The sequence below is a fragment of the Lolium perenne genome, chromosome 5, assembly GCF_019359855.2.
Source record: "Lolium perenne isolate Kyuss_39 chromosome 5, Kyuss_2.0, whole genome shotgun sequence".
Classification (NCBI taxonomy): domain Eukaryota; kingdom Viridiplantae; phylum Streptophyta; class Magnoliopsida; order Poales; family Poaceae; genus Lolium; species Lolium perenne.
Genome location: NC_067248.2, coordinates 22425604 through 22453322, shown reverse-complemented (window position 1 = coordinate 22453322; position 27719 = coordinate 22425604). Strand labels below are relative to the sequence as shown.

The 27719-nt window shown below is 46.0% G+C and overlaps 1 protein-coding gene across 1 annotated transcript; it reads left to right on the top strand.

The window, feature by feature from the left end:
• The first annotated feature begins 1391 nt into the window (after nucleotides 1-1391).
• LOC127298787 (VAN3-binding protein) lies at nucleotides 1392-5896 on the top strand. The gene is made up of 7 exons (XM_051328641.2): nucleotides 1392-1800; nucleotides 2230-2343; nucleotides 4306-4696; nucleotides 4849-5130; nucleotides 5199-5248; nucleotides 5342-5399; nucleotides 5498-5896. Exons 1-7 carry the CDS (start codon nucleotides 1522-1524, stop codon nucleotides 5704-5706), a joined length of 1383 nt encoding a protein of 460 aa, XP_051184601.1. The 5' UTR covers nucleotides 1392-1521; the 3' UTR covers nucleotides 5707-5896.
• Nucleotides 5897-27719: the final 21823 nt, after the last annotated feature.

Sequence of the window (27719 nt, the reverse complement as noted above, 5' to 3'; positions counted from 1 at the left end):
GCTATAGTATCCCAGGCCTAGCAACAGTAATACATCCACCCCGTAGACAACACCAGAAATACAGACTCTTCAAAAGCGACGCCTCCAAGAAGGGAACAGTGCACCAGTGCCGTTGTCGCCCGATCAAAGATCTTAGGTTTTCACCCTGAAAATAGTCCCCGCTCTCAAAACAATGTCTCCAACAACGTCATTGCCAGTCACAACCAGTTAAGGCAAGACCTTGGGTTTTCACCCTTAAAGGTAGGACTCTGAACTTCACATGTGTTACCGCCCCTACTTTCATACCACTGTTGTAAATCCTGGAACACCAAGCAAGTTCCTCAACATCGCGGCGACTTGAACCTTCTTTAGCTATTCCCGCAACCCCACCTTCATGAAATTCTCCGCTTCTGACTTCACCATGGACCAAAAGTCTCTTGATGTCAACACAGAATAGAGCTTCGCGCCGCTCCCTCCGGAACCAAATGGTCTGAACAAAAGCATGGGAGCGCGCGACCGAATGCCACCCGATCCTGTGAACTCCAGGCAAAAGATGCACTGTTCCATTCGCTATCGGAGCCTTCCGGAACTCACCACTCCGGCTAGATGAAGAAAGACCGGCAACCAAAACATCTTCATCTTCGCGAAAGAAGAACCCTAGGATCACCACCATGAAAGCCGGAACGGACGGCCCCCACACCGCCGCCATGGCTGGGAACCGTGGTCCATCTTCCTCCTCCAACCCGGCCGGTGGAGGTCAGCAGCAATCCCGCTGCCGCCCTTTCCCCGCCGAGTTCCGCCACACCACCGCGTCTCCCGCCATGATCTAGGTGAAGTAGCCGAAGGCCACCGCCACCAGACCCGTGTTCCACCGCCGCGGCCCCTTGAAGACCCCACCTTCGCGCGAAGGGGAGTCCATGGACGCGCCACCACCGCCCCTGCCTTTGGCAGCCGGACGCGGCCGCCACCGCCGACCCCGACGGCAGCAACAGCCAGGAGGAGGAAGATGGCCGCCTCTTCTTGTGTTCGGGTCGTCGCCCGGAGCCACCTCGCGCGAGACGACCCGGGGCGAAGGTGGGAAGGGAGGAGAGGGGATGAGAGGGGGCGGTGGTGGAGGGAGGAGAGGGGATGTGAGGGGGCGGTGGTGGTGGGAAGGGAGGGATGGCGGCGGTGCTAAGAGGGTGAAGGGTGGAGGCTCAAAATCAGGTTTATTTTTTGTAATCATCTCTAAACACTTTTCCTTGTACTACATAGCAATATGGCATATCCATGTAAATAATACTACAGTGGAAGACATTAATTCTTAGCAGTGACCTTCCTCTCTCGAGACATCCAAAGCTGCTGGAAAAAAGCTCTTGTAAATAATTACATACCAACTTTATGCCCAAACGGTTAACCCCTCTCTTCTTCCTCTCGACACACACACGACTGTATAAAACCGCCCACTCTCCCCAAAAAAGCAGAGCACTCTCCTCAACCCGCAGCATTACCTCCCCCCACCACCTTTCCGCGCGCCCCACACCCAGCGACCGCCGTCCGTCGATGAACGGTTCCGGCAGGACCAGCGCGAAAGGCGGCGGCGAGCTCCGGCCGCCGGAGCAGCAGCGGGACCCGCTGGAGCTCCTGTCCCGCTCCTGGAGCGCGTCCGCCGCCGACGTCTCCCGCGCGCTCGCCGCCTCCGCGCCGGCCGCCATCGCGGAGGACGTCGCCGGGGAGCTCGACGACTGCGCGAGCGGCGCCGGCACCGCCTCCGGCAGCTCCTTCTCCTTCGCTTCCGCCGCCACCTCGCAGGTCGTCCTCGACCGGATCATGTCCCACTCGGTGCGTTATCAGTTCTTGGCCAGCCCCCCTCTCTTCACTGCTGACGAAAAATCCGGTCTTTTTTTAGTTGTACTTGTGTGCCGCTTATTCTAAACCACTTTTGTGTGCCAATCAATTGCGTGCTTCTTGTTCAACAACTCGGAGAATTTTCTATAGCTAAATTATTCAGTCCGTGCTTGCTTTCTCGAATGCCATCTGAAACTCTGAATCCCCTGTACTTTCGGAGGACAAGGAGAAACAGCCAAAGACGAGATCATTTTTTTGTTTGTCCCACAGGAAAACACCGACATTTTTTTTTAGTTCTGCACTTAAAATCCTGTCTGATCATCGTACCAGTCTCTTTGTTCTCTCTTAATCGATTACTGCCGATGGCACCATAATGCAGAGATATTACGTGCTGAATAGTGTCTTGCCTGTTTTCCTTGGCAGCAAGAGGTGTCGCCGCTGACCTCCGGCCGCCTCTCCCACAGCAGCGGCCCTCTCAACGGCGGCGGCTCGCTCTCCGACAGCCCGCCCGTCTCGCCGGATGTCGACGACGCCAGGGTATGCATATCTTCCTCTCCACCCTACCATTTTTTTTCTGTGATGAACTTGACAGTTTCCTTTCTGGTGAAATTGTACTAATGTTCTGGTTGGTTCTAGAATGGCTTTACTTGAGAATCTCCGTCTTTAATCAATATGTTGTCTTTGTTTGTATGAGCTGGTTACTTGGTGTCTGCTATGGTTTAGGCTCTTTTTTGTCCCTTGGAATTGGATAGGTTACCAATAAGTTTCTGGCTTCATTTAGTAGTCCAAGCTGTCAGACTGGTTGGGACAAAAACACTTCCCTTGCACAAAGCAGATGTGCTGCAAGAATTTGATATGAACCTTTATCTCCACCCACTGAAACAATCAGTTACTTACATTGCATAGTTCCATATCTCTCTCATTTTTGTTTGCTTCAAAAAAATTACTTCTCACTTTTAAGCTTTTTCTCACCCCAGAGTTGGATATCTTGTGGACTGTGAGTGGTGAACAAATCATTCCCCTTTTCCTACCATGCTTGTTCTTTGGTCTTTGCTGATGCTGCTTCCTTTATCTCTATCTGTAACTACAGTAGCTGCGCCTTTGTGCTATCAGAGCAATGGTCACGCATCTATATTTCTTTTTGCAGTGCCATAGCTAGGCATGCGTCAAACCTAATTAATATTCTTCTGCACACCTTATCTACTCTAGCTGCTGGATCACCTGCCATCTAATTAGGAAGACATGTAACAGTCATTAGGATGTTTAAAGAAAGAATCGGCAGCTTTGTTGCACAGGCAAAACAAAGCCTGGTTGATGGGCCACATCACCTGACCGGTGCACGCTTTAAATTCTGAAAGCATGTAGATTTAGCATTGATAACACTTCCATGCCCTCCTCTTTCTTTAGGAAAGATTCTGTCTTTACTGAGACACAAAGCAAAGCAAGTGAGTGAAATGAATTCAGTGTGTACTGTAGTACTACTATGTAGTCTAGTCAAGCTTTAGTCATGGTCCAGGAGATGATGAGAAGCACACCTCCATCCATGACATACTAGCCGAGAGGTCTCATGGTCATACAATGATTTAGCAATATTTTTAAGGAACGTGTTAATTGGCAATATCCCTGAAGAATTTTTTTGATTAGCTATTTGGCACTCTTTATCTTAATCATCATATGGCCATTATTTCAAACTGAAGAAAGGATATGAGCATGAAGTGGCCCTCTGTGTCCTGTGTTCTCCTGTAGCTGCTCTGACCAGGAAGGGAAGATGGGGTGTGTTTGATTTGATGGTCTTTGGTTGTTGCTTGCCTTGCTGTGCAAAGAAGCTTTGATTCTAGCAGCCATTAGTGTCCTTGCTCTGCCACTCTGGTCTGCTCCTTCCACAAGCAAACACTGCAGCTTGCCCACAACTGCCTTTCACTCTGCCACTCTCTCTAGATAAAAAAGCAGGCTATGCAGGTCTTGTCTTGCCCCATCTTCACTTTGACCTTTGCCTGCCTTTCTCATCCCTAATCAAGTGTTGTAATCTAATGATGCATTCCTTTTTATCTGCTGCAGTGTAATTAGTCTAGATCTGTCTGTAACTCTTTGTTCCCCACACAGTGCCTCCATGATTATGTCCAGTGTCAGTGGTGTGTGCATTAACCTATCACACGCCTCTGCTATTATTCAACAGCGGAGGCACAGTTATGTGTACCTGTCAGTGCAAGAATCATCATTAGTACTACTACAGTGTGTTCTTTAATTCCAGATTCTCTGAATTCGTCAGCTTCTGCATCCAGTTAATTCAGATACTGTACTCTAATCAAACAAGTTGCTTATTCAGTCTTTCAAACACAATTTCGACCAGTGATTTCTATGGCTCATTTCAATAATCTAATGTTTTGTTTGATTTATAGAGTGATAAAAAGATCAAATTTTGTGGAAGAAATATGATTGTTATTGCCTTATTGGTACTAGATGCTGATTGGAATGTTATTCTCTGGCAAAAAAATGCAGTTTTTCAGAACAGTGAGCACGCCGAAGCCGCAGCCGCCGCCGCGCGGCGGCAGCAAGACGGTGGGGCGGTGGTTCAAGGACCGGAAGGAGAGGCAGAAGGAAGAGACAAGGGCGCACAACGCGCAGGTCCACGCCGCCGTGTCGGTGGCGGCCGTTGCCGCGGCGGTCGCCGCCGTGGCCGCCGCCACCGCGGGGTCCGGCGGCAGGGACGACCGCGCCGCGCGCACCGACATGGCGGTGGCGTCCGCGGCCACGCTGGTGGCCGCGCAGTGCGTGGAGGCGGCGGAGTCCATGGGCGCCGAGCGCGAGCACCTCGCTGCCGCCGTCGGCTCTGCCGTCAACGCCAGGACGCCCGGCGACATCGTCACCATCACGGCTGCCGCCGCCACCGGTAAATTTATTACTTTATCTCATTCCACATTCGTTCTAATCACAATGGCCATCATCTTAGACAACTTTATCTCATTCCACATTCGTTCTAATCACAATGGCCATCATCTTGGACATGGACATGATCGCTAGTTTCCGTTTCTGAATGTGCAGCGTTGCGGGGCGCGGCGACGCTAAGGGCGAGGGTGCTGAAGGAGGCGCGGAATGTGGCGGCGGTGATCCCGGTGGACAAGGGCTCCATGGGAATGGGAGGCCACAAGCACGGCGCTCCGAGGCAGCTGCACAGGGTGGTGCAGGAGCTGGGCAGCAGCAACAGCAGCAGCTTCAGCGACGACCTGCCGGCGCTGGAGCAGGACGAGAGCAACAACTTCCTTGGCATCTGCTGCCAGGAGCTGGTCGCCCGCGGCACCGAGCTCCTCAAGCGCACCCGCAAAGGTACTGCTCCGGCGCCGAGCCACGCCGCCGTGTTCTGAATTGTACTGATGTTGGGTGATCATGTGCAGGATCGTTGCATTGGAAAGTCGTCTCCGTGTACATCCACCGGACGGGCGTGGTACATTCATCTCCTTACGCTGTCCTTGATCTCTGTGTTGCATAACAAATTTGGTAGTAACTGATATGTGAGCTCGGCCGTTAAATTTTGCAGGTGATGCTGAAGATGAAGAGCAGGCATGTCGCCGGGACCATAACCAAGAAGAAGAAGAGTAAGTGCACAACCGTCTCCTCTGTGTTGTGTGTGATTGTGTCTCCCTGTCATGGCCACTGGCGACAGACTTCACTGACGCCGGAGTTGTGCGTGCAGGTGTGGTGGTGGACGTGTGCAGGGACGTAGCGGCGTGGCCAGGGCGGCACGTTCTGGAGGGGGGCGAGCACCGGCGCTACTTCGGTCTGCGCACCGCGGAGCACCGGGTGATCGAGTTCGAGTGCGCGAGCCAGAGGGAGCATGACATGTGGACTAGCGGCGTGGCGCGCCTCCTCGCCATCGTCGACGGGCGGAAGCGCTTCGCTTGACACCGACGAACGGCGTCATGGACGGTAGCGGCCCAGCCTGTGATCTGATGATTGACCTTAGCGACGTGTTCTTGTAGTTCTTGCTATTGTTTTCTTTGTCTCTGATCTCCTGTAAGTTTTCTTTCTTCTCCTCTTGTCTGAACCCGAGAGAGTGTGTGGCAAATTGGCAATGGCAGGCGGTACAAGGGCATCTCCAACCGCGCGACCCAAACGGACGCGCTGGGCCGTCCGTTTTGGGCCGTTTGGGTGGCCGCGCGGACACGCGGACAGCGCCCCGCGTCCGCGTGTCCGTTTGGGTCGCACGCGGCGCCCAACGCGGCGACCCAAAGAGACGCCACGTGGTTCGTCTTCCTTGCGCAGGCCTCGACGGGACAGCCATGGTGGGCGGTGGAACGCGCGGGAAAGTTCCCGCGCGCACCAAGGTTCCCGCGCGCGCGAAAACGCCATTGGCGCGCGCGAGCGCCCAAGTTTCCCGCCAGGCCGCCGGCTATAAAAGACGGCGGCGGTCTCACACAGACCGCAACACCATCCTCTCCCCTCCACACCTTCTCCGGCGCCATGCCGCGCACCCTGCAGGCCACATGGGCCAAGCTCTCCCTCACCGCCTGGGCCAGGTTCCCGCGGACGGAGGAGGAGGAGCGCGCGGACTCACGGTGGGTCGCCGACGACGAGGCGCTCCGCGTCGCTGCCGAGGCGGCGGCAAAGAAGGCCGGTGACGCGGAGATGGTGGAGGCGGCCGCGGAGGGCTGGCACGAGACCGCGGACGGCCGGTACGAGGTCGCGGAGGAGGCGGCGGCCGCCGCGGGAGGAGCCCGTCGACGAGGAGGACCTCGCGCCGGCGAACATCAACGCCGCCATCGAGGAGCGTCTCGCCGACCTCACGCGCGTAACGAAGGAGCACGAGGCGACCTGGCGGGCCGGCCGCCGCCGCTTAGGCGACCTCCTCGGCCCGAAGAACGCGCTGCTCGCTATGCGAGCAGCCCGTCACCTCATCCAGATGCCGTCGCCGCGAGCGGCGCGCCCGGGAGGATGCCGAGTCGGCGGAGCGCGGCCGGCAAGAGCGCATGCGCCGGCGGCAGGAGAACCACGAGGCCTGTGCCCCCGCCCGCGTCCGCTCGGGAGGCGCGCACCGCCGTGGAACGCGCCGCCTGCAGAGGTGGAGCTATGCGGGAAGCGGATGATCCCGCCGCAGAGGCGGAGCGCGAGCGCGCCCGAGGTGCGCGGACGGAAAGGAGGAGGATGATGGCCTCCGCCTGCCGCCGCCGCCGCCGCCGCGCCACCGCCCGCGCGCGCCGACGCGCCACCCGCCCGTGTCGGAGTGGAATCGTCACGCGTACAGGCCGCCCGCGTCGAGTGAAATCCACGGCCCCGACGGCGAGCCGGCGAGGAGTCGCCGGCGAGGCCGCCGGCCCCGTACGTATTTAGGATAGAAGTAGTAGCTAAAAAAAATGTAATGAGTTCTTTTTAATGAAAAATATTGTTTATGCCTATGACACGCGGGCCAGGGGCGGACAAGGGGCGGACGCGAGCGACCAGCCTTTCGCGTCCGCGGCCACGCAAACCCGGCCAAGATTTGGGCCGGGTTTGCGTCGATCCGGACGCCGCGGGTATCCGTTTTAGGGATGGGTCCGCGCGCTGGGCCGGGTTTTTGTCCGGTTGGACCCATCCGGACACGCGGGCGCGGGATGGGTCGCCCGGTTGGAGATGCCCCAAAAGCGTATGTAGTTTATAACTGAATTCTGGTAGCTACGAGGAGTGAGGGAGTCATAAAGTAGTTAGTCATTCTCATATATGTTTGATCTAATTAGTAGTATCTGAAGGGAGAACATCTGAACATGGCACTGTCACTGTACAAGGTTTTTCCAGCATCATTGTAGGCTAGGTACATAGAATCTTGGACTCACTGCGTGCAAGCTGAAATCAAAAGCTAAAGCAAAAGCTGGGATGCCATGGACACCTTAACATGATCTGGCCCTACCAATCTAATCTACTAGATTTAGATGTGCGCCTTGGCGCACGATCCCGTGAGGTTTTTGACAATGTACATTTTTATATAATAGCGATAAAAAATTCACTAAAACAACATTTTTCAGAATTACGAAAGCTCCAGAATTAACAAACCTACTAAGTATATAAATCGGATGCTATATCAATTGTTTCTTATACATGAGGACCATAAACATGCAAAAGCCTAAGTCGTTGCCTAATGTCCTGTTAAATGTTAGGTGGCTACCACCGATCCATGCACGAATCATTTTTGCTTGCAGTTTTTGTCGAATAGATATCCTGCAGTTGTAACTGTCTCAAAAAGGAAACTACAAATTAGACACTCCAAAGAACAAAATAATTTGAACACTTCCCAACTGAAAGAAGATCAACCAGTATATTTGCCAATTTTCTTCATAGTTTGCTTGCAGAATGTTCAGTTCGTATGCATAAATACATGTTATGAAAGCAACCTTAGGAACAGCAGAGCCAGTGGAGTGTTGATTAAATATATTCGTACGCAGATGATACGGCCATCCCGAAACACATGCAGTCAAGAATCCAAAATGTGGGTAACTCATGAAAACAGAAATGTTTTGATATATCCCCGGATATATGGTCAAAGCATATTTTTATAGTATAAAGTTCACAACGATAGAAAAAGAGTGCCAATGTCTCATAAAACATGTTGTATTGGAGAAGTCAATGCTTGAAACAACTAAGTAATGGAGATAGTCGCAACAAATAATTATAATCATATTCCTAAGCTAGAAACTAAAAAGGTGGCATTTCAACAAGCTTGCAGTCATAAATACCTTTATTAGATGAAAAGTCACTTCAACCAGATATGGAGGTGAAAGCTAAAGTAGGATTAGATGATGCAGTGCCACCAATGACACAAATCATTGAATAGCAGGAATTTCTTCATGAATGTCACAATAGATTTATCCTGGATTTAGTTCTCTTCAAAGAACATCAAATTACATATATACACTCTTAATTTCGCTTGGTAAGATCTAGCCAGAAACAATGGACAAATATTACCTCAAAATGGATTAACTAATGCCCAGACCATCCAGAATTGTAGCCCAAGCAAATATAAATCTGTGCATGCGAAAGGAAAATAAATCAGGTCATATAGCCCCAAAGAAGTGGCAACCCACATGGTAACACACACAAATAACGTGTATAACTGCAGGCTAGTACATAGTAAAAGAAAAAAATCACGCATGAACCACTTAAAAAACCATCTATGCTTGTCACCTGATGATGATAATTTGGCCGTACCCCATATTACATCTTCGTTGGCCAAGCCTTGATCAATCGTAGCATACACACATATTTTTTCCTAAACCTTCTCTGTCCTTTGTACCCTAGCTGAAATACCTAGAAACATAAACTAAATCCTTGTTAATGAAAAGGGACGTGCAACAACGATAAGAGTATGGTGAAACTATATCAAGAATCATGACTCAACAATTCAATGTTTTAAGCACTGGACTGAATTTGTTTCTTCAAAGCATTCTATATATCAAGGACCACTGAGCATAATGAATTAATGATTCCTCTCTCCAGAGCAAGCTAAGGAGGAATATGGTAAGAGCAATTATCTCAATAAGCTACACAATGACTAATGGGTGGTCAAATAGGAGAGTGGTTGAGCTAGCGCTCAGTTTTACATAAACAATGCATATATCATATAACTAAATGTTTTTGCAATCCATACCATGACCAATTATTGCGATCCTATTATAGCTGACGTCTCAGTTTCCAATGCCTTTGATAATTGAGATATTATTCTTGATAGGCTTAACATAAGAAGATCTTTCGGAAGTTGACATTCTCACCAGAGACAAATGAGTATTTAAATAGTAACTACAACTGTTAATATGCTGAATTATGGAAGAAATATGACCAATTAAGTTGGCTGACAAGCTCAATGCACGTAGGCTATAATGGAGTATTTCAATAGAAAACACTCAGTATTCAGAGTGTAACCAAACCAGATTAACCATTTAAGGTGACTTATCATTAGGGTACACGGCAGAAACGCGGGTTACTGACTCGCTAATTTTTTTGCCGATGCGCACAACTTTAATATTTTCCCTCGCTTCCACAGCGATGGCACTATCAGTATCAATTTGGATGATTAAATTCTTGATCCTTTTAATGCACTCATATGTTAAAATTAGAAGAAAAAAACAGGAAACTATCAAAATGCAATCAATCTAAAGAGCCGAACTTCATGCCTGAATATAAGGAGAACCAATGACGTCGATGGCCATGCTGATCACTGAGCCCGACGTCCTTGCAGACAAGATGAACAAAGAACCATTACAGAAATTCAGAACAATAATACCCCTTGGACGACATAGAACCAACCTGTGTACCAGGAAGCAGCTGCGCTAGTGTCACTGGTCCGCCCAGTTATACGTGATATTTAAGACTTGTTAGGGATCATCAGGGATGAAAAATAAAAACCAAAGTAGTAATAAGCATGACTTAATCAATAGGACAAGAAGAACGACTCCGTCGAGTCAGGCATCAACTGTTGATGACTTCTCTATCCAAACATGGAAGAGATCTAGCATACATGAAGCAAAATGAACCATCAAGCTTTCAACAGAGCTTGGTAGTGTAACTAAAAAAATATTTATGAAGTTATCTCTGAATTGCTATTAATAAAAAATCCTACAGAAAAATATCAAGAACTAAATGATGTAGGTCTGACTTAACTTTGGGATGAGTAGTTGAGATCTAGCCCCGGAAACTCAGGCTTACGACACTAGGAAGAAGCCAGCAATAATAATTTAGTAATTCCATGCAAATTAACGAAACACAGAAATATAGCCATTGTTCACTGCTGAATTTCAGGAAATAAACAACAAAGCAATATCAGACTTTTCGTGTAGGATTTTTGTCAAACAGCTTATGGCATAGATAAACCAATACTTGCACAAACAAATCTGAGAATGTGTGGGGACTGGAGAGAGAGAAACATGCAAACAAATATAATATCTGTGAGGATTAAATAGAGAGAAGGGGGAGAGTAGGCTTCTCTCATCATCTCATCCACCACTCCTACAGATTTAACATAAGGACATTCCTCAGTCCTTTTCATAGAAGATGCAAGAGGAAGAAATAAAGTCATTGAGTTGCACAGGGAGGAGTTCCTGACCTGAACATGAAGAAATTACTTAGGCCTTGGGGATTTCGTCACTAATGCAATGGAGGGGAGGGATCCCGGCCGGCGGCCACCCATCTTCCGACGACCACGCATCTCCTGACAACTTCCACCTTTTCCCATCCCAAGTAGTAGAGAGAGGGCACAGTGCTATCACGATGACCGCACCAGCACCACCGATTAAGACTGCAAGGAACCCTGGTTATGTACCCATATTGCATTTGATAAGAAAAATCTGATCATATGACCTGGTAGAAACATAAGTTTTGTGAATAGAATCGCAGAGATCCTATTGACAAAATAGGTAGCAGCTGGAATAATCATCGGGAAATAGTCGCTAGGTATGTAACTCTATGCCCATGTACACCACCTGGAGAAGTATATCCGCATGAACTACAACAGCAGACCGTTCAAGGAAACAGAAAGAGAGGTGGCGGGTACCTGCGAGAGGGTCCAAGGATGCAACTGGACTGGGCGAAAGTTACAATCTGAATAAGCTGCAATACACGAGACACGGTCAAAATTTTACTAATTAACTTTATAATCTCATATCTAATTTATCTTTAGTGTAAAACAACACATGACTACACATATCTGAAATGGAAGTTTGTCTATCATACTGAAGTCAAATGAAATGGCTCGGTAACCTACTGGCTGATACAATTATCCAAAGAGCACTAACATAGCTACTAAATTTAGTGGAGCCTGAAGTTATTGTCAAACTTTCAGAAGTATTGACATAGCTACTAATTTTCCCAAGTTACAATCGAATCAATATTCACCAAACAGTCTGCATTTTTATAACTATCGCATTGCACACATTTCAGACGAAAACAATAGGCCTGAACTTGAGAGAATAGGACAAAACAACCTTCTCAGCTTTTGTATAAGATAAAGAGATGGGAATGGTAAGAAATATACCCAACAGAGGTCTTAGTTCCATCTCCGGCGGCAAGAGGTCGAGCTGCGCCAAGCTCCACGGTGGAGATCAAGTGTCCATGCTATCTATTTTGGCGAGAAGGAGTGAAGTTCAAAATAAACTATTTCATCCCGAACAACCTGGAAAACATGTGTGAAAAGACACGTAGTACATGAATAATGGGCAGGTACTAAATCTGGATAAATTTGCTCAGCTGACTGGAAAATATGAAAGCAAAAGAAAGTCACATATTTTAGTTGTTTAAAAAATTGATGAAGTGTATTAATCATAATAATTATATAATATTAGTATTATAACACCAAGCATGTAGAAGAAAAAGAATGTAAAACAGAACCACGCAACAATTCTGGCCAATTCAAGCACATGACCGAGTTCACTATTTTTGAACAAAATAATAAAACACAAAAGGCGGGTCTGATTACCATGCGCAAAAGTGGGAGATTATTTGAAACCCTGGAAGGCTTTGGACTAATGTAGATTGTGGATGGGATCTCTGCAAAGATGTGTACTTGAACTTGCCCCTTCTCTCTTATCCTGACCTGCATCTGCAAGAGCAATCTGCTTTAATTACCCGAGGACCATATGTAGATTGAATTTAGACCATGTCACTGATTTGGTGCATACTGTAAACATGTAATGCTCACCTGACAGCAATCAATTTGCATGATAACCGCAAATCTTTTTGTCAATTTGACTCAATAAATACGATCATAAAATGGAAAATAGTAGTAAGCAACCTGCATAATTGAGTTAAGATATACATATAAAATTCATAAGAAAAATAATAGTTTCCACATACACAGTGATATTTTAAGCCATTACCTGCTACAGCTAGTTTTTAGCCACTACCCGCTTCTTGAAATATGAAAAGCATAAAACTAAACATGGGTCTAAACATGATTTCGATGGGGTTTGATGTAAACCAACAAATAAATATGCACCTGTGGAGGCTCTCCCAAAGAATTTATTTTTGTACTCAAGTCACACTTTTGTAGTAGCACCTTGCTACAAAATAAAACTTTAAAGTTGTATATAAGCACACAGATTACCGAGTCAAATATGCATTATATCTGAACTCAATATTGCAAGGTAGAAGTGACTCTTCTTGTCGGTTGTCATCTTTGATACTACCTAAAAGATAGCCATGTGAGACAGATCTAGAATTCCAAAATACATGTCTAGAAATATTCAGCTTCATCTTCTAACAATACCACATAAATTTATTTGAACAATTATTTACAATATCATAATTAGAAAAATTTGATGGACAGAAAATCAACTAATTGTAGTTCCAATAACAAATAAACAGTTTATCAACCAAGATCTCTATGATTAATGGAGGCAATAAAAAAATCTGGAGATGCCCATACACTGCTGCTTGGCTGCAGCAAGGACGCCGACGTGGGGCTCGCCGGCTTCCTTGTCCTCCTCCCGCCAGCGCGCCGTCGAGGAAGGCCGTGTCCGACACCCATGGGCCTGCCTCGCCGGAGCTGACGAAGACGAGGTGAGCACGGCCGTGCTAGGAAGAGCCGCTCTCCGCAAGGGGACCCAAGCAGCCTACCCAAATGCGTCGCCGGCGGCCCCGTGCGCGGCGCCGCTGTCGTCCTCTTCCTCCTCTGCTCGTCCCCCGACGCGCTCGCCCGCCCAGCCGCCTTGCTCACCAGGGCCGCTCTCCGCCAGGGGTCCCGCGCAGCCGCCACTGCCTGCGTCGCCGTCGGCCACGCGCGCGGCGCCGCCATGCTCGGACGGGCGGGACTCGCCGACGTCCTCTGCCTCCTCAACTCCTCCCACGACGCGGTCGCCCGCCAAGCCGTCGCGCTCGCCAGGCCTGTCTCCGCGCTCCTCCCCAAGGACGGCGCCGGCGAGGTGCGCCGCGTAGATCCCTGTGAGGACGTGGGTGGCGGTGGCGGGCGGGCAGGTGCGGGGCGGGCGCGATGCGGGGGCAGGGGCGTGGGCGGCGGCTAGGGTTTTTTTCACCCCGGGGCTCGCTTTTATAGAGCCGCGGTGAAATACCAAAAATACCTCGCGGGTTGAGATCCACTACCGAGATGCCAATGTGTACCGACAGAGATCCCAGCCGCAGTGGCTGACGTGTGGGGCCAGCAAAGGTGGGACCCAAATGCAGCCGGAGGCGGGTAACAACCGGCCATTGTATGGGGACAGCTAGTGAGAGGAGGGCCAAAATAAACGGCTCAGATGCAACAGATGGGAAGATCCGACGGCTGACATGCTCAGATCGCTGTGAGAGCCCCATGGGGGTGCAACAATTATACCTTTAGATATCTAGCTCCTGGACACTTAAAGATGAATGATCTAGGGCATAGAGCAACTTGTGTGCTGCCCCTTTGAATTGCTGGGCCCTTAACCTCTCGATGCAGATGATTGGAGCTCTGGTTGTTTGTTATGTATAGGTTTGCAACAACTCTGCATCTATCTGATCTATACCCTATCTATCTACATTATGATGGTATGGGGCTGGAGGATTGTTCTCTTCTTGCCCACAACTGTTTGTGGATCATTCCGGCAATTGCAGGACCAGCTCTGAAATATAAGGCTGTTCTTTGGCAGTTCGGTGTCTATATAGGACCACATTCTTGTAGATTCATAAGCTGCTGCGTTAGCATCCCAGGCAATCCCTGTCCATTGATGCAGGTTGTTGTCTGTCCTGGTGGGTGAATGATAGTTTTGTAGTCTTGTAGATATATGCAAACCATATTGCTGGAATGACGATGTAAACCATAATGGTGAAATGACAACGTATGGAACAGTTCAGTTAGGGCGGGTGGTGTGTTTGGTTCCACGTCACGCTTCAAGGCACGGCACCTTCTTCGTGAAGCACACCTTTTCCATAGTTCTCGTGTATACAATCGAACGATACCATTGTTACATGGAAGATGTGATTATTATGGAGTAGCCTAGATAATCTGATGTAAACACTGAAGGCATAGTGTCACAACTTGGCATTTGGCGTGGTTTGAGGCTGAATATCGTTTCAATGCTCTGAGATTGGCTGACTAGAGCTTCACAGACCACAGAGCCTCAAATCGAATGAAACATCAGGCTTTAACTCTCGTTTCTTTGGTAAAAAGAGCAAAGAGAGCTGCAACAACAGTAGAAAGAAAATATTTTTTGATAGTTGATCATTGTCTTGTATATGAAACAGAATTGTGAATTTAGGGTACTTTCGATAATGAAAACGAACTCTACAAAACGGCGTGGAAGTTTCAGAGCTGAGAAGAGAAATTCAGAAAAAACACACACGAGTTATAGAGTTCAGAAAACTGGTGTGGGACGATCCGGGGCCGTCACCCAGACGAGTCACGAGTGTCCAAGTTTGAGAGCGCACAAAGAGACGCACACACATGAAAGTTTCAGAGTTCAGAAAGCTGCGAGAGGATCCTGCACCGTCACCCAGATGAACAGAGGAGATATACTTTGCGGCTTCTTTCCGCAAACTCGATGTGATCCGACGCCCAAAGCAAAGGCAGAGTGGTATCTAGAGGCTACAACAGTACCTACTAGCAAACTAATCCCTCCTCCCCAAATTAACATGCCCATAGTTTTGAGTTAAAGTTAAACTTTTTAAAGTTTCAGCAACTATGTACAAAAAAATATAAATATATAATTTTTTAAATGGACATAATATGAAAATAAATTTCATGATGGTTCCGAAAATATTAATTTGGGATTACAAATGTTGATAGTTTTTTCTATATAGTTGGTCAAACTTTGAGAAGTTTGACTTGATTCAAATATTATAGGTATCCTATTTTGAAATAGAGCAAGTAATTAAGAATTTAAGATGCCATGACTCGAACGACCTAGCAAGGGGAGAGAGACGGAGGCGATAAAAAAGAGAGATCTAGGGTTCCGTTTCTATTTGCCACCGACGTTGCTGGTCTGCCCCATCTTCGGTAGCCTTGGGTCTTGAGGTGAGGTGGATTATGGCCCCTCGCTACGTGATTCTCATTTTTTTTTGTATAGGTATTTCCAGTGTCTTCTTCACTATTGTGAGACCACGACTACATCTCAAATTTAGAATAAGTTCCTCCTCCCTCTGCGGTGTGTCTTGTGCCAGCGGAGGGCATGTGAAATTGTCTTCCTGACGGATCTGCTAGGATTTAATTTGTGTTCGTGTCAGTTGGTGTTCTAATCTATGGTTCTCATCTTTGACGATAATTGTTGCTCTCTTGTGTTGGTCCTTTGGGGGTTTAGCCTGACGACTTCCCGTCAAGTTTTGTTTGGTTCCATTAAGCGAAGAGTGAGGAAACTTACCGAGGATTGACTGCAATTAGATTAATTAGTTGAAAAGGAAAATTATTAAGGAAGATTGGTTCTTATCAATTCAATACTAAGTAACATGGTACTGTATAGCATATCATTCTTCTAACTTCCAAAAAGATTCTTCTTGGATTATTTCCAATCAAGATTTTTCTAGCAAGGTGATACTGAGAAGAGGAAATATTGATTGGGTAAGCGGATTGTGGTTTCCGCCCCAAAGACCAATGAGAACTTGGCATTCATGACATTGAGGTCAAGAACAAGGTCCTCCTTGGTAAATGACTTTTCAACGTTCTTCATGAGGTGGGGGTGGGGGGGGGGGGGGGGAGGGGTTAGCCAACACTCTTTAGGAAAAAGTACGTTTGCTCACGTGTGTTCTCTCATGTTTATTGGAAACTTGGTGACTCCCACTTCTGGGTTGGTCTTATGGCGACAAAGAAATTCTTCTTCCCATGTGGGTCTTTCTCAATTAGGGATGGATCATAAATTAATAGGTTCCGAGAGGATAAGTAGTTAGGCAATGCCACGCTCTGAGAACAATATCTGGCATTGTACCACTACCGGAGACATGCCCTTCTGTCCCGGCCCGTAAGGGGGTTTAGTCCCGGTTGGCCAACCGGGACTAGCCAGGCGGGACTAAAGACGAACTTTTCAAATGGTAAGAGCGTAGCTGGCAGGCCCTTGAAACTGCTCTGGATGCATGCCATTTTGCCTTTATGACGTTCGAGTCCTCATGTGCTTCTGGTGTATCTTTTGACTTCCCATACAAGCCCAGGAAGCATAGAATATACACGCAAAGATTCTTCGCCAGGTGCATCACGTTGATTGCAAAGCGGACCTCATGAACTTCCCAATAGTGTAGCTCCCAAAATATATATTTATTCTTCCACATGGGTGCGCGCTTATCAGCGCCATTAGGAAAAGGTTGGCTGCTAGGACCCTTTCCAAAGATTACTTTTAAATCTTTTACCATATCAAATACTTCAGCACCAGTACGGGTGACAGGCTTCGACCGTGTTTCTGCCTTGCCATTTAAATGCTTGCCTTTTTTTCTTTAAGGGATGGTTGGGCGGAAGAAAGCGGCGATTGTACGGGTACACATTCTTCCTACATTTGTCCAGATATATACTTTCTGTCTGATCTAAACAGTGTGTGCATGCGTTGTATCCCTTGTTTGACTGTCCTGAAATGTTACTAAGAGCAGGCCAATCATTGATGGTTACAAAAAACAATGCTCGTAGGTCAAATTTCTCTTATTTGTGCTCATTCCACACACGTACACCTGGTTTGGCCCATAGCTGTAAACGTTCTTCAACTAATGGCCTTAGGTACACATCAATGTCGTTGCCGGGTTGCTTCGGACCTTGGAGCACTGACATCATAATGAACTTTCGCTTCATGCACAACCAAGGAGAAAGGTTGTATATACATAGGGTCACGGGTCAGGTGCTGTGACTGCAGCTCTGCTCCCCAAAAGGATTCATGCCATCTGTATTTAGACCAAACCATAAGTTCCTTGCGTCACATGCAAAGTCTGGGAACTCTCTCTCGAATTTTCTCCACTGCCGACCATCAGCGGGGTGCCTCAACTTGTCGTCTTTAATACGGTCTTCCATGTGCCATCGCAACAACTTGGCGTGTTCTTTGTTTCTGAACAGACGTTTCAACCGTGGTATTATAGGAGCATACCACATCACCTTGGCAGGAACCCTCTTCCTGGGTGGCTTGCGCTCAATATCACCAGGGTCATATTTTCTGATCTTATACCGTAATGCAGTGCATACCGGGCATTTATCCATATTCTCGTACTTCTCACTGCGGTAGAGGATGGAGTCATTAGGACATGCATGTATCTTCTGCACGTCTAATCCTAGAGGGCAGACAAACTTCTTTGCTTCGTACGTGCTGGCGGGCAATTCGTTCTTTCTTGTAAGCATCGTCTTCAGTAGTACCAGCTAGCAAATTTTCAAATGACGAGTTAGTCACACCGGTGTCTGCCTTCCACTCTAGCAATTCTAGTGTGCTACCCAGCTTCTTCTGGCCATCTTCACAAGTTGGGTACAACAATTTCTTGTGGTCCTATAACATCTGCTCGAACTGCAACCTCTCCTTTTCTGTATCACAGTCTCGTCGTGCATCAGAAATGACCCGACCAAGATCATTAGCGGGCTCATCTGGTGCCCGTTCTTCACCCTGACCTTCATCTTCATTGTCTTCCATTGCGGTATCAACGTACTCAGGGTACGTAGATCGGTAGTTTTCATCATCGTTCTCTTCTTCATCGCCGTCTTCCATCGTAACCCCTCTTTCTCCGTGCTTGGTCCAAACATTATAGCCAGACATGAAACCGAAATGAAGCAGATGGCTCTGAATGACTCTTGAGGAAGTGTGATCCTTCTCATTCCGACATTCAACACATGGACAAAACATAAAGCCACCACCATGCTTGTTCACCGCGGCCGCATCGCGAAAAGAATGCACGCCTTCTATGTAAGCGGTTGTGTGCCGGTCACCGTACATTCATGGATGGCTCATCTGCATCATACAACTGTATATCAAACACAATCACGATCCTAAAATTAGTACCGCATGGTCTAAACGAGAAAATAGTTACTAACCTTTTAGGACAAGTGGAAAATAGGAGGAGGAAGCTTAAGTGTGGCTCGGGCACCTCATATCATGTTTGTCTTCTGTGAAGTACATTGGCATCGCTCTAACACACATTTTAACAAACACCTCTAGTGCATACGAATAAAAAAAACTAGCACAAACCCACACTCCTCCCACTAGGGAAAAAACAAAAGAGAGGGTCAGCCCATTTGTCCCGGTTTGAGATACAAACCGGGACTAAAGGGGGTGCACATGGCCGCAGCGGGCCGCAGACCCCTTTAGTCCTGGTTTGTGTCTCAAACCGAGACAAAAGGTTCCTAACGAACCGGGACCAAAGGATGTCGTACGCGTGGGTGGATTCAGGGCGACGTGGCCAGGCATTTAGTCCCAACCCAGACTACGGCCGGGACTAAAGGGGCCTAACGAAAGGCCTGTTTTCTACTAGTGTACAATATTGGCACCACAAGGGCGGTACGCTCGCTATGGTGATGGATACTTCTCCATCAAATGGTTCATTCATAAGAAGTATCATTGGTTCTAGACACACATCTTAAAATATTTTGTTACAACGTTTGAAATCGGTCCATTTAATGCACGGAATCTCAACGAGAGTAGTAAATTCTTGGTGAACACTTTGTAGAAAGCTTTAATCCAACCTGATGTATCAGTTGATAATAAGAAGAAAATTTGGAAGATGAATTACATGGTACCTTCTTCGAGGGATAATTCTTACCAAAGCTAACCTTGCAAAACACAATTTTCATGGAAGTAAAAAAGTTTGTCACTGTGACGAGACTATAAAGCACTTATTCTTCCGGTGTAAATTTGCTAGATCTATATGCTCAGTCATCCAAATTGGTTCTACCTTATTCTCGCCACGAAGCGTTATGAATATATTCGGCAATTGGCTCAATGGTGTGTTTTCTAGGTTTAAGCTACTTATTAGGGTGGAAGCAATTGCGTTATTTGGTCGCTTTGGCTGTGTAGAAATGACAAGGTTTTTAACAATAAAAATGCATCTCTTATGCAGGTCATCTAACGATGCACAACGACGCTTCATTTATGGTCGTCTCTGTTACAAAACCGCGCAAATAAAAGTAGATCAAATAAAAAAACCAGACATGGATTAACTAATGCCCAGACCATCCAGAATTGTAGCCCAAGCAAATATAAATCTGTGCATGCGAAAGGAAAATAAATCAGGTCATATAGCCCCAAAGAAGTGGCAACCCACATGGTAACACACACAAATAACGTGTATAACTGCAGGCTAGTACATAGTAAAAGAAAAAAATCACGCATGAACCACTTAAAAAACCATCTATGCTTGTCACCTGATGATGATAATTTGGCCGTACCCCATATTACATCTTCGTTGGCCAAGCCTTGATCAATCGTAGCATACACACATATTTTTTCCTAAACCTTCTCTGTCCTTTGTACCCTAGCTGAAATACCTAGAAACATAAACTAAATCCTTGTTAATGAAAAGGGACGTGCAACAACGATAAGAGTATGGTGAAACTATATCAAGAATCATGACTCAACAATTCAATGTTTTAAGCACTGGACTGAATTTGTTTCTTCAAAGCATTCTATATATCAAGGACCACTGAGCATAATGAATTAATGATTCCTCTCTCCAGAGCAAGCTAAGGAGGAATATGGTAAGAGCAATTATCTCAATAAGCTACACAATGACTAATGGGTGGTCAAATAGGAGAGTGGTTGAGCTAGCGCTCAGTTTTACATAAACAATGCATATATCATATAACTAAATGTTTTTGCAATCCATACCATGACCAATTATTGCGATCCTATTATAGCTGACGTCTCAGTTTCCAATGCCTTTGATAATTGAGATATTATTCTTGATAGGCTTAACATAAGAAGATCTTTCGGAAGTTGACATTCTCACCAGAGACAAATGAGTATTTAAATAGTAACTACAACTGTTAATATGCTGAATTATGGAAGAAATATGACCAATTAAGTTGGCTGACAAGCTCAATGCACGTAGGCTATAATGGAGTATTTCAATAGAAAACACTCAGTATTCAGAGTGTAACCAAACCAGATTAACCATTTAAGGTGACTTATCATTAGGGTACACGGCAGAAACGCGGGTTCTTGACTCGCTAATTTTTTTGCCGATGCGCACAACTTTAATATTTTCCCTCGCTTCCACAGCGATGGCACTATCAGTATCAATTTGGATGATTAAATTCTTGATCCTTTTAATGCACTCATATGTTAAAATTAGAAGAAAAAAACAGGAAACTATCAAAATGCAATCAATCTAGAGAGCCGAACTTCATGCCTGAATATAAGGAGAACCAATGACGTCGATGGCCATGCTGATCACTGAGCCCGACGTCCTTGCAGACAAGATGAACAAAGAACCATTACAGAAATTCAGAACAATAATACCCCTTGGACGACATAGAACCAACCTGTGTACCAGGAAGCAGCTGCGCTAGTGTCACTGGTCCGCCCAGTTATACGTGATATTTAAGACTTGTTAGGGATCATCAGGGATGAAAAATAAAAACCAAAGTAGTAATAAGCATGACTTAATCAATAGGACAAGAAGAACGACTCCGTCGAGTCAGGCATCAACTGTTGATGACTTCTCTATCCAAACATGGAAGAGATCTAGCATACATGAAGCAAAATGAACCATCAAGCTTTCAACAGAGCTTGGTAGTGTAACTAAAAAAATATTTATGAAGTTATCTCTGAATTGCTATTAATAAAAAATCCTACAGAAAAATATCAAGAACTAAATGATGTAGGTCTGACTTAACTTTGGGATGAGTAGTTGAGATCTAGCCCCGGAAACTCAGGCTTACGACACTAGGAAGAAGCCAGCAATAATAATTTAGTAATTCCATGCAAATTAACGAAACACAGAAATATAGCCATTGTTCACTGCTGAATTTCAGGAAATAAACAACAAAGCAATATCAGACTTTTCGTGTAGGATTTTTGTCAAACAGCTTATGGCATAGATAAACCAATACTTGCACAAACAAATCTGAGAATGTGTGGGGACTGGAGAGAGAGAAACATGCAAACAAATATAATATCTGTGAGGATTAAATAGAGAGAAGGGGGAGAGTAGGCTTCTCTCATCATCTCATCCACCACTCCTACAGATTTAACATAAGGACATTCCTCAGTCCTTTTCATAGAAGATGCAAGAGGAAGAAATAAAGTCATTGAGTTGCACAGGGAGGAGTTCCTGACCTGAACATGAAGAAATTACTTAGGCCTTGGGGATTTCGTCACTAATGCAATGGAGGGGAGGGATCCCGGCCGGCGGCCACCCATCTTCCGACGACCACGCATCTCCTGACAACTTCCACCTTTTCCCATCCCAAGTAGTAGAGAGAGGGCACAGTGCTATCCCTGATGACTGCACCAGCACCACCAGTTAAGACTGCAAGGAACCCTGGTTATGTACCCATATTGCATTTGATAAGAAAAATCTGATCATATGACCTGGTAGAAACATAAGTTTTGTGAATAGAATCGCAGAGATCCTATTGACAAAATAGGTAGCAGCTGGAATAATCATCGGGAAATAGTCGCTAGGTATGTAACTCTATGCCCATGTACACCACCTGGAGAAGTATATCCGCATGAACTACAACAGCAGACCGTTCAAGGAAACAGAAAGAGAGGTGGCGGGTACCTGCGAGAGGGTCCAAGGATGCAACTGGACTGGGCGAAAGTTACAATCTGAATAAGCTGCAATACACGAGACACGGTCAAAATTTTACTAATTAACTTTATAATCTCATATCTAATTTATCTTTAGTGTAAAACAACACATGACTACACATATCTGAAATGGAAGTTTGTCTATCATACTGAAGTCAAATGAAATGGCTCGGTAACCTACTGGCTGATACAATTATCCAGTAGCACTAACATAGCTACTAAATTTAGTGGAGCCTGAAGTTATTGTCAAACTTTCAGAAGTATTGACATAGCTACTAATTTTCCCAAGTTACAATCGAATCAATATTCACCAAACAGTCTGCATTTTTATAACTATCGCATTGCACACATTTCAGACGAAAACAATAGGCCTGAACTTGAGAGAATAGGACAAAACAACCTTCTCAGCTTTTGTATAAGATAAAGAGATGGGAATGGTAAGAAATATACCCAACAGAGGTCTTAGTTCCATCTCCGGCGGCAAGAGGTCGAGCTGCGCCAAGCTCCACGGTGGAGATCAAGTGTCCATGCTATCTATTTTGGCGAGAAGGAGTGAAGTTCAAAATAAACTATTTCATCCCGAACAACCTGGAAAACATGTGTGAAAAGACACGTAGTACATGAATAATGGGCAGGTACTAAATCTGGATAAATTTGCTCAGCTGACTGGAAAATATGAAAGCAAAAGAAAGTCACATATTTTAGTTGTTTAAAAAATTGATGAAGTGTATTAATCATAATAATTATATAATATTAGTATTATAACACCAAGCATGTAGAAGAAAAAGAATGTAAAACAGAACCACGCAACAATTCTGGCCAATTCAAGCACATGACCGAGTTCACTATTTTTGAACAAAATAATAAAACACAAAAGGCGGGTCTGATTACCATGCGCAAAAGTGGGAGATTATTTGAAACCCTGGAAGGCTTTGGACTAATGTAGATTGTGGATGGGATCTCTGCAAAGATGTGTACTTGAACTTGCCCCTTCTCTCTTATCCTGACCTGCATCTGCAAGAGCAATCTGCTTTAATTACCCGAGGACCATATGTAGATTGAATTTAGACCATGTCACTGATTTGGTGCATACTGTAAACATGTAATGCTCACCTGACAGCAATCAATTTGCATGATAACCGCAAATCTTTTTGTCAATTTGACTCAATAAATACGATCATAAAATGGAAAATAGTAGTAAGCAACCTGCATAATTGAGTTAAGATATACATATAAAATTCATAAGAAAAATAATAGTTTCCACATACACAGTGATATTTTAAGCCATTACCTGCTACAGCTAGTTTTTAGCCACTACCCGCTTCTTGAAATATGAAAAGCATAAAACTAAACATGGGTCTAAACATGATTTCGATGGGGTTTGATGTAAACCAACAAATAAATATGCACCTGTGGAGGCTCTCCCAAAGAATTTATTTTTGTACTCAAGTCACACTTTTGTAGTAGCACCTTGCTACAAAATAAAACTTTAAAGTTGTATATAAGCACACAGATTACCGAGTCAAATATGCATTATATCTGAACTCAATATTGCAAGGTAGAAGTGACTCTTCTTGTCGGTTGTCATCTTTGATACTACCTAAAAGATAGCCATGTGAGACAGATCTAGAATTCCAAAATACATGTCTAGAAATATTCAGCTTCATCTTCTAACAATACCACATAAATTTATTTGAACAATTATTTACAATATCATAATTAGAAAAATTTGATGGACAGAAAATCAACTAATTGTAGTTCCAATAACAAATAAACAGTTTATCAACCAAGATCTCTATGATTAATGGAGGCAATAAAAAAATCTGGAGATGCCCATACACTGCTGCTTGGCTGCAGCAAGGACGCCGACGTGGGGCTCGCCGGCTTCCTTGTCCTCCTCCCGCCAGCGCGCCGTCGAGGAAGGCCGTGTCCGACACCCATGGGCCTGCCTCGCCGGAGCTGACGAAGACGAGGTGAGCACGGCCGTGCTAGGAAGAGCCGCTCTCCGCAAGGGGACCCAAGCAGCCTACCCAAATGCGTCGCCGGCGGCCCCGTGCGCGGCGCCGCTGTCGTCCTCTTCCTCCTCTGCTCGTCCCCGACGCGCTCGCCCGCCCGCCCGCCTTGCTCACCAGGGCCGCTCTCGCCGTGGGTCCCGCGCAGCCGCCATCGCTGCGTCGCCGTCGGCCACGCGCGCGGCGCCGCCATGCTCGGACGGGCGGGACTCGCCGACGTCCTCTCGCCTCCTCAACTCCTCCCACGACGCGGTCGCCCGCTGCCGCCGCGCTCGCCGGAGGCCGTCTCCGCGCTCCTCCCCAAGGACGGCGCCGGCGAGGTGCGCCGCGTAGATCCCCAGGAGGACGTGGGTGGCGGTGGCGGGGCGGGGCAGGTGCGGGGCGGGGGCGCGATGCGGGGGCAGGGGCGTGGGCGGCGGCTAGGGTTTTTTTCACCCTGGGGCTCGCTTTTATAGAGCCGCGGTGAAATACCAAAAATACCCCTGCGGGTTGAGATCCACTACCAGATGCCAATGTGTACCGACAGAGATCCCAGCCGCAGTGGCTGACGTGTGGGGCCAGCAAAGGTGGGACCCAAATGCAGCCGGAGGCGGGTAACAACTGGCCATTGTATGGGGACAGCTAGTGAGAGGAGGGCCAAAATAAACGGCTCAGATGCAACAGATGGGAAGATCCGACGGCTGACATGCTCAGATCGCTGTGAGAGCCCCATGGGGGTGCAACAATTATACCTTTAGATATCTAGCTCCTGGACACTTAAAGATGAATGATCTAGGGCATAGAGCAACTTGTGTGCTGCCCCTTTGAATTGCTGGGCCCTTAACCTCTCGATGCAGATGATTGGAGCTCTGGTTGTTTGTTATGTATAGGTTTGCAACAACTCTGCATCTATCTGATCTATACCCTATCTATCTACATTATGATGGTATGGGGCTGGAGGATTGTTCTCTTCTTGCCCACAACTGTTTGTGGATCATTCCGGCAATTGCAGGACCAGCTCTGAAATATAAGGCTGTTCTTTGGCAGTTCGGTGTCTATATAGGACCACATTCTTGTAGATTCATAAGCTGCTGCGTTAGCATCCCAGGCAATCCCTGTCCATTGATGCAGGTTGTTGTCTGTCCTGGTGGGTGAATGATAGTTTTGTAGTCTTGTAGATATATGCAAACCATATTGCTGGAATGACGATGTAAACCATAATGGTGAAATGACAACGTATGGAACAGTTCAGTTAGGGCGGGTGGTGTGTTTGGTTCCACGTCACGCTTCAAGGCACGGCACCTTCTTCGTGAAGCACACCTTTTCCATAGTTCTCGTGTATACAATCGAACGATACCATTGTTACATGGAAGATGTGATTATTATGGAGTAGCCTAGATAATCTGATGTAAACACTGAAGGCATAGTGTCACAACTTGGCATTTGGCGTGGTTTGAGGCTGAATATCGTTTCAATGCTCTGAGATTGGCTGACTAGAGCTTCACAGACCACAGAGCCTCAAATCGAATGAAACATCAGGCTTTAACTCTCGTTTCTTTGGTAAAAAGAGCAAAGAGAGCTGCAACAACAGTAGAAAGAAAATATTTTTTGATAGTTGATCATTGTCTTGTATATGAAACAGAATTGTGAATTTAGGGTACTTTCGATAATGAAAACGAACTCTACAAAACGGCGTGGAAGTTTCAGAGCTGAGAAGAGAAATTCAGAAAAAACACACACGAGTTATAGAGTTCAGAAAACTGGTGTGGGACGATCCGGGGCCGTCACCCAGACGAGTCACGAGTGTCCAAGTTTGAGAGCGCACAAAGAGACGCACACACATGAAAGTTTCAGAGTTCAGAAAGCTGCGAGAGGATCCTGCACCGTCACCCAGATGAACAGAGGAGATATACTTTGCGGCTTCTTTCCGCAAACTCGATGTGATCCGACGCCCAAAGCAAAGGCAGAGTGGTATCTAGAGGCTACAACAGTACCTACTAGCAAACTAATCCCTCCTCCCCAAATTAACATGCCCATAGTTTTGAGTTAAAGTTAAACTTTTTAAAGTTTCAGCAACTATGTACAAAAAAATATAAATATATAATTTTTTAAATGGACATAATATGAAAATAAATTTCATGATGGTTCCGAAAATATTAATTTGGGATTACAAATGTTGATAGTTTTTTCTATATAGTTGGTCAAACTTTGAGAAGTTTGACTTGATTCAAATATTATAGGTATCCTATTTTGAAATAGAGCAAGTAATTAAGAATTTAAGATGCCATGACTCGAACGACCTAGCAAGGGGAGAGAGACGGAGGCGATAAAAAAGAGAGATCTAGGGTTCCGTTTCTATTTGCCACCGACGTTGCTGGTCTGCCCCATCTTCGGTAGCCTTGGGTCTTGAGGTGAGGTGGATTATGGCCCCTCGCTACGTGATTCTCATTTTTTTTTGTATAGGTATTTCCAGTGTCTTCTTCACTATTGTGAGACCACGACTACATCTCAAATTTAGAATAAGTTCCTCCTCCCTCTGCGGTGTGTCTTGTGCCAGCGGAGGGCATGTGAAATTGTCTTCCTGACGGATCTGCTAGGATTTAATTTGTGTTCGTGTCAGTTGGTGTTCTAATCTATGGTTCTCATCTTTGACGATAATTGTTGCTCTCTTGTGTTGGTCCTTTGGGGGTTTAGCCTGACGACTTCCCGTCAAGTTTTGTTTGGTTCCATTAAGCGAAGAGTGAGGAAACTTACCGAGGATTGACTGCAATTAGATTAATTAGTTGAAAAGGAAAATTATTAAGGAAGATTGGTTCTTATCAATTCAATACTAAGTAACATGGTACTGTATAGCATATCATTCTTCTAACTTCCAAAAAGATTCTTCTTGGATTATTTCCAATCAAGATTTTTCTAGCAAGGTGATACTGAGAAGAGGAAATATTGATTGGGTAAGCGGATTGTGGTTTCCGCCCCAAAGACCAATGAGAACTTGGCATTCATGACATTGAGGTCAAGAACAAGGTCCTCCTTGGTAAATGACTTTTCAACGTTCTTCATGAGGTGGGGGTGGGGGGGGGGGGGGAGGGGTTAGCCAACACTCTTTAGGAAAAAGTACGTTTGCTCACGTGTGTTCTCTCATGTTTATTGGAAACTTGGTGACTCCCACTTCTGGGTTGGTCTTATGGCGACAAAGAAATTCTTCTTCCCATGTGGGTCTTTCTCAATTAGGGATGGATCATAAATTAATAGGTTCCGAGAGGATAAGTAGTTAGGCAATGCCACGCTCTGAGAA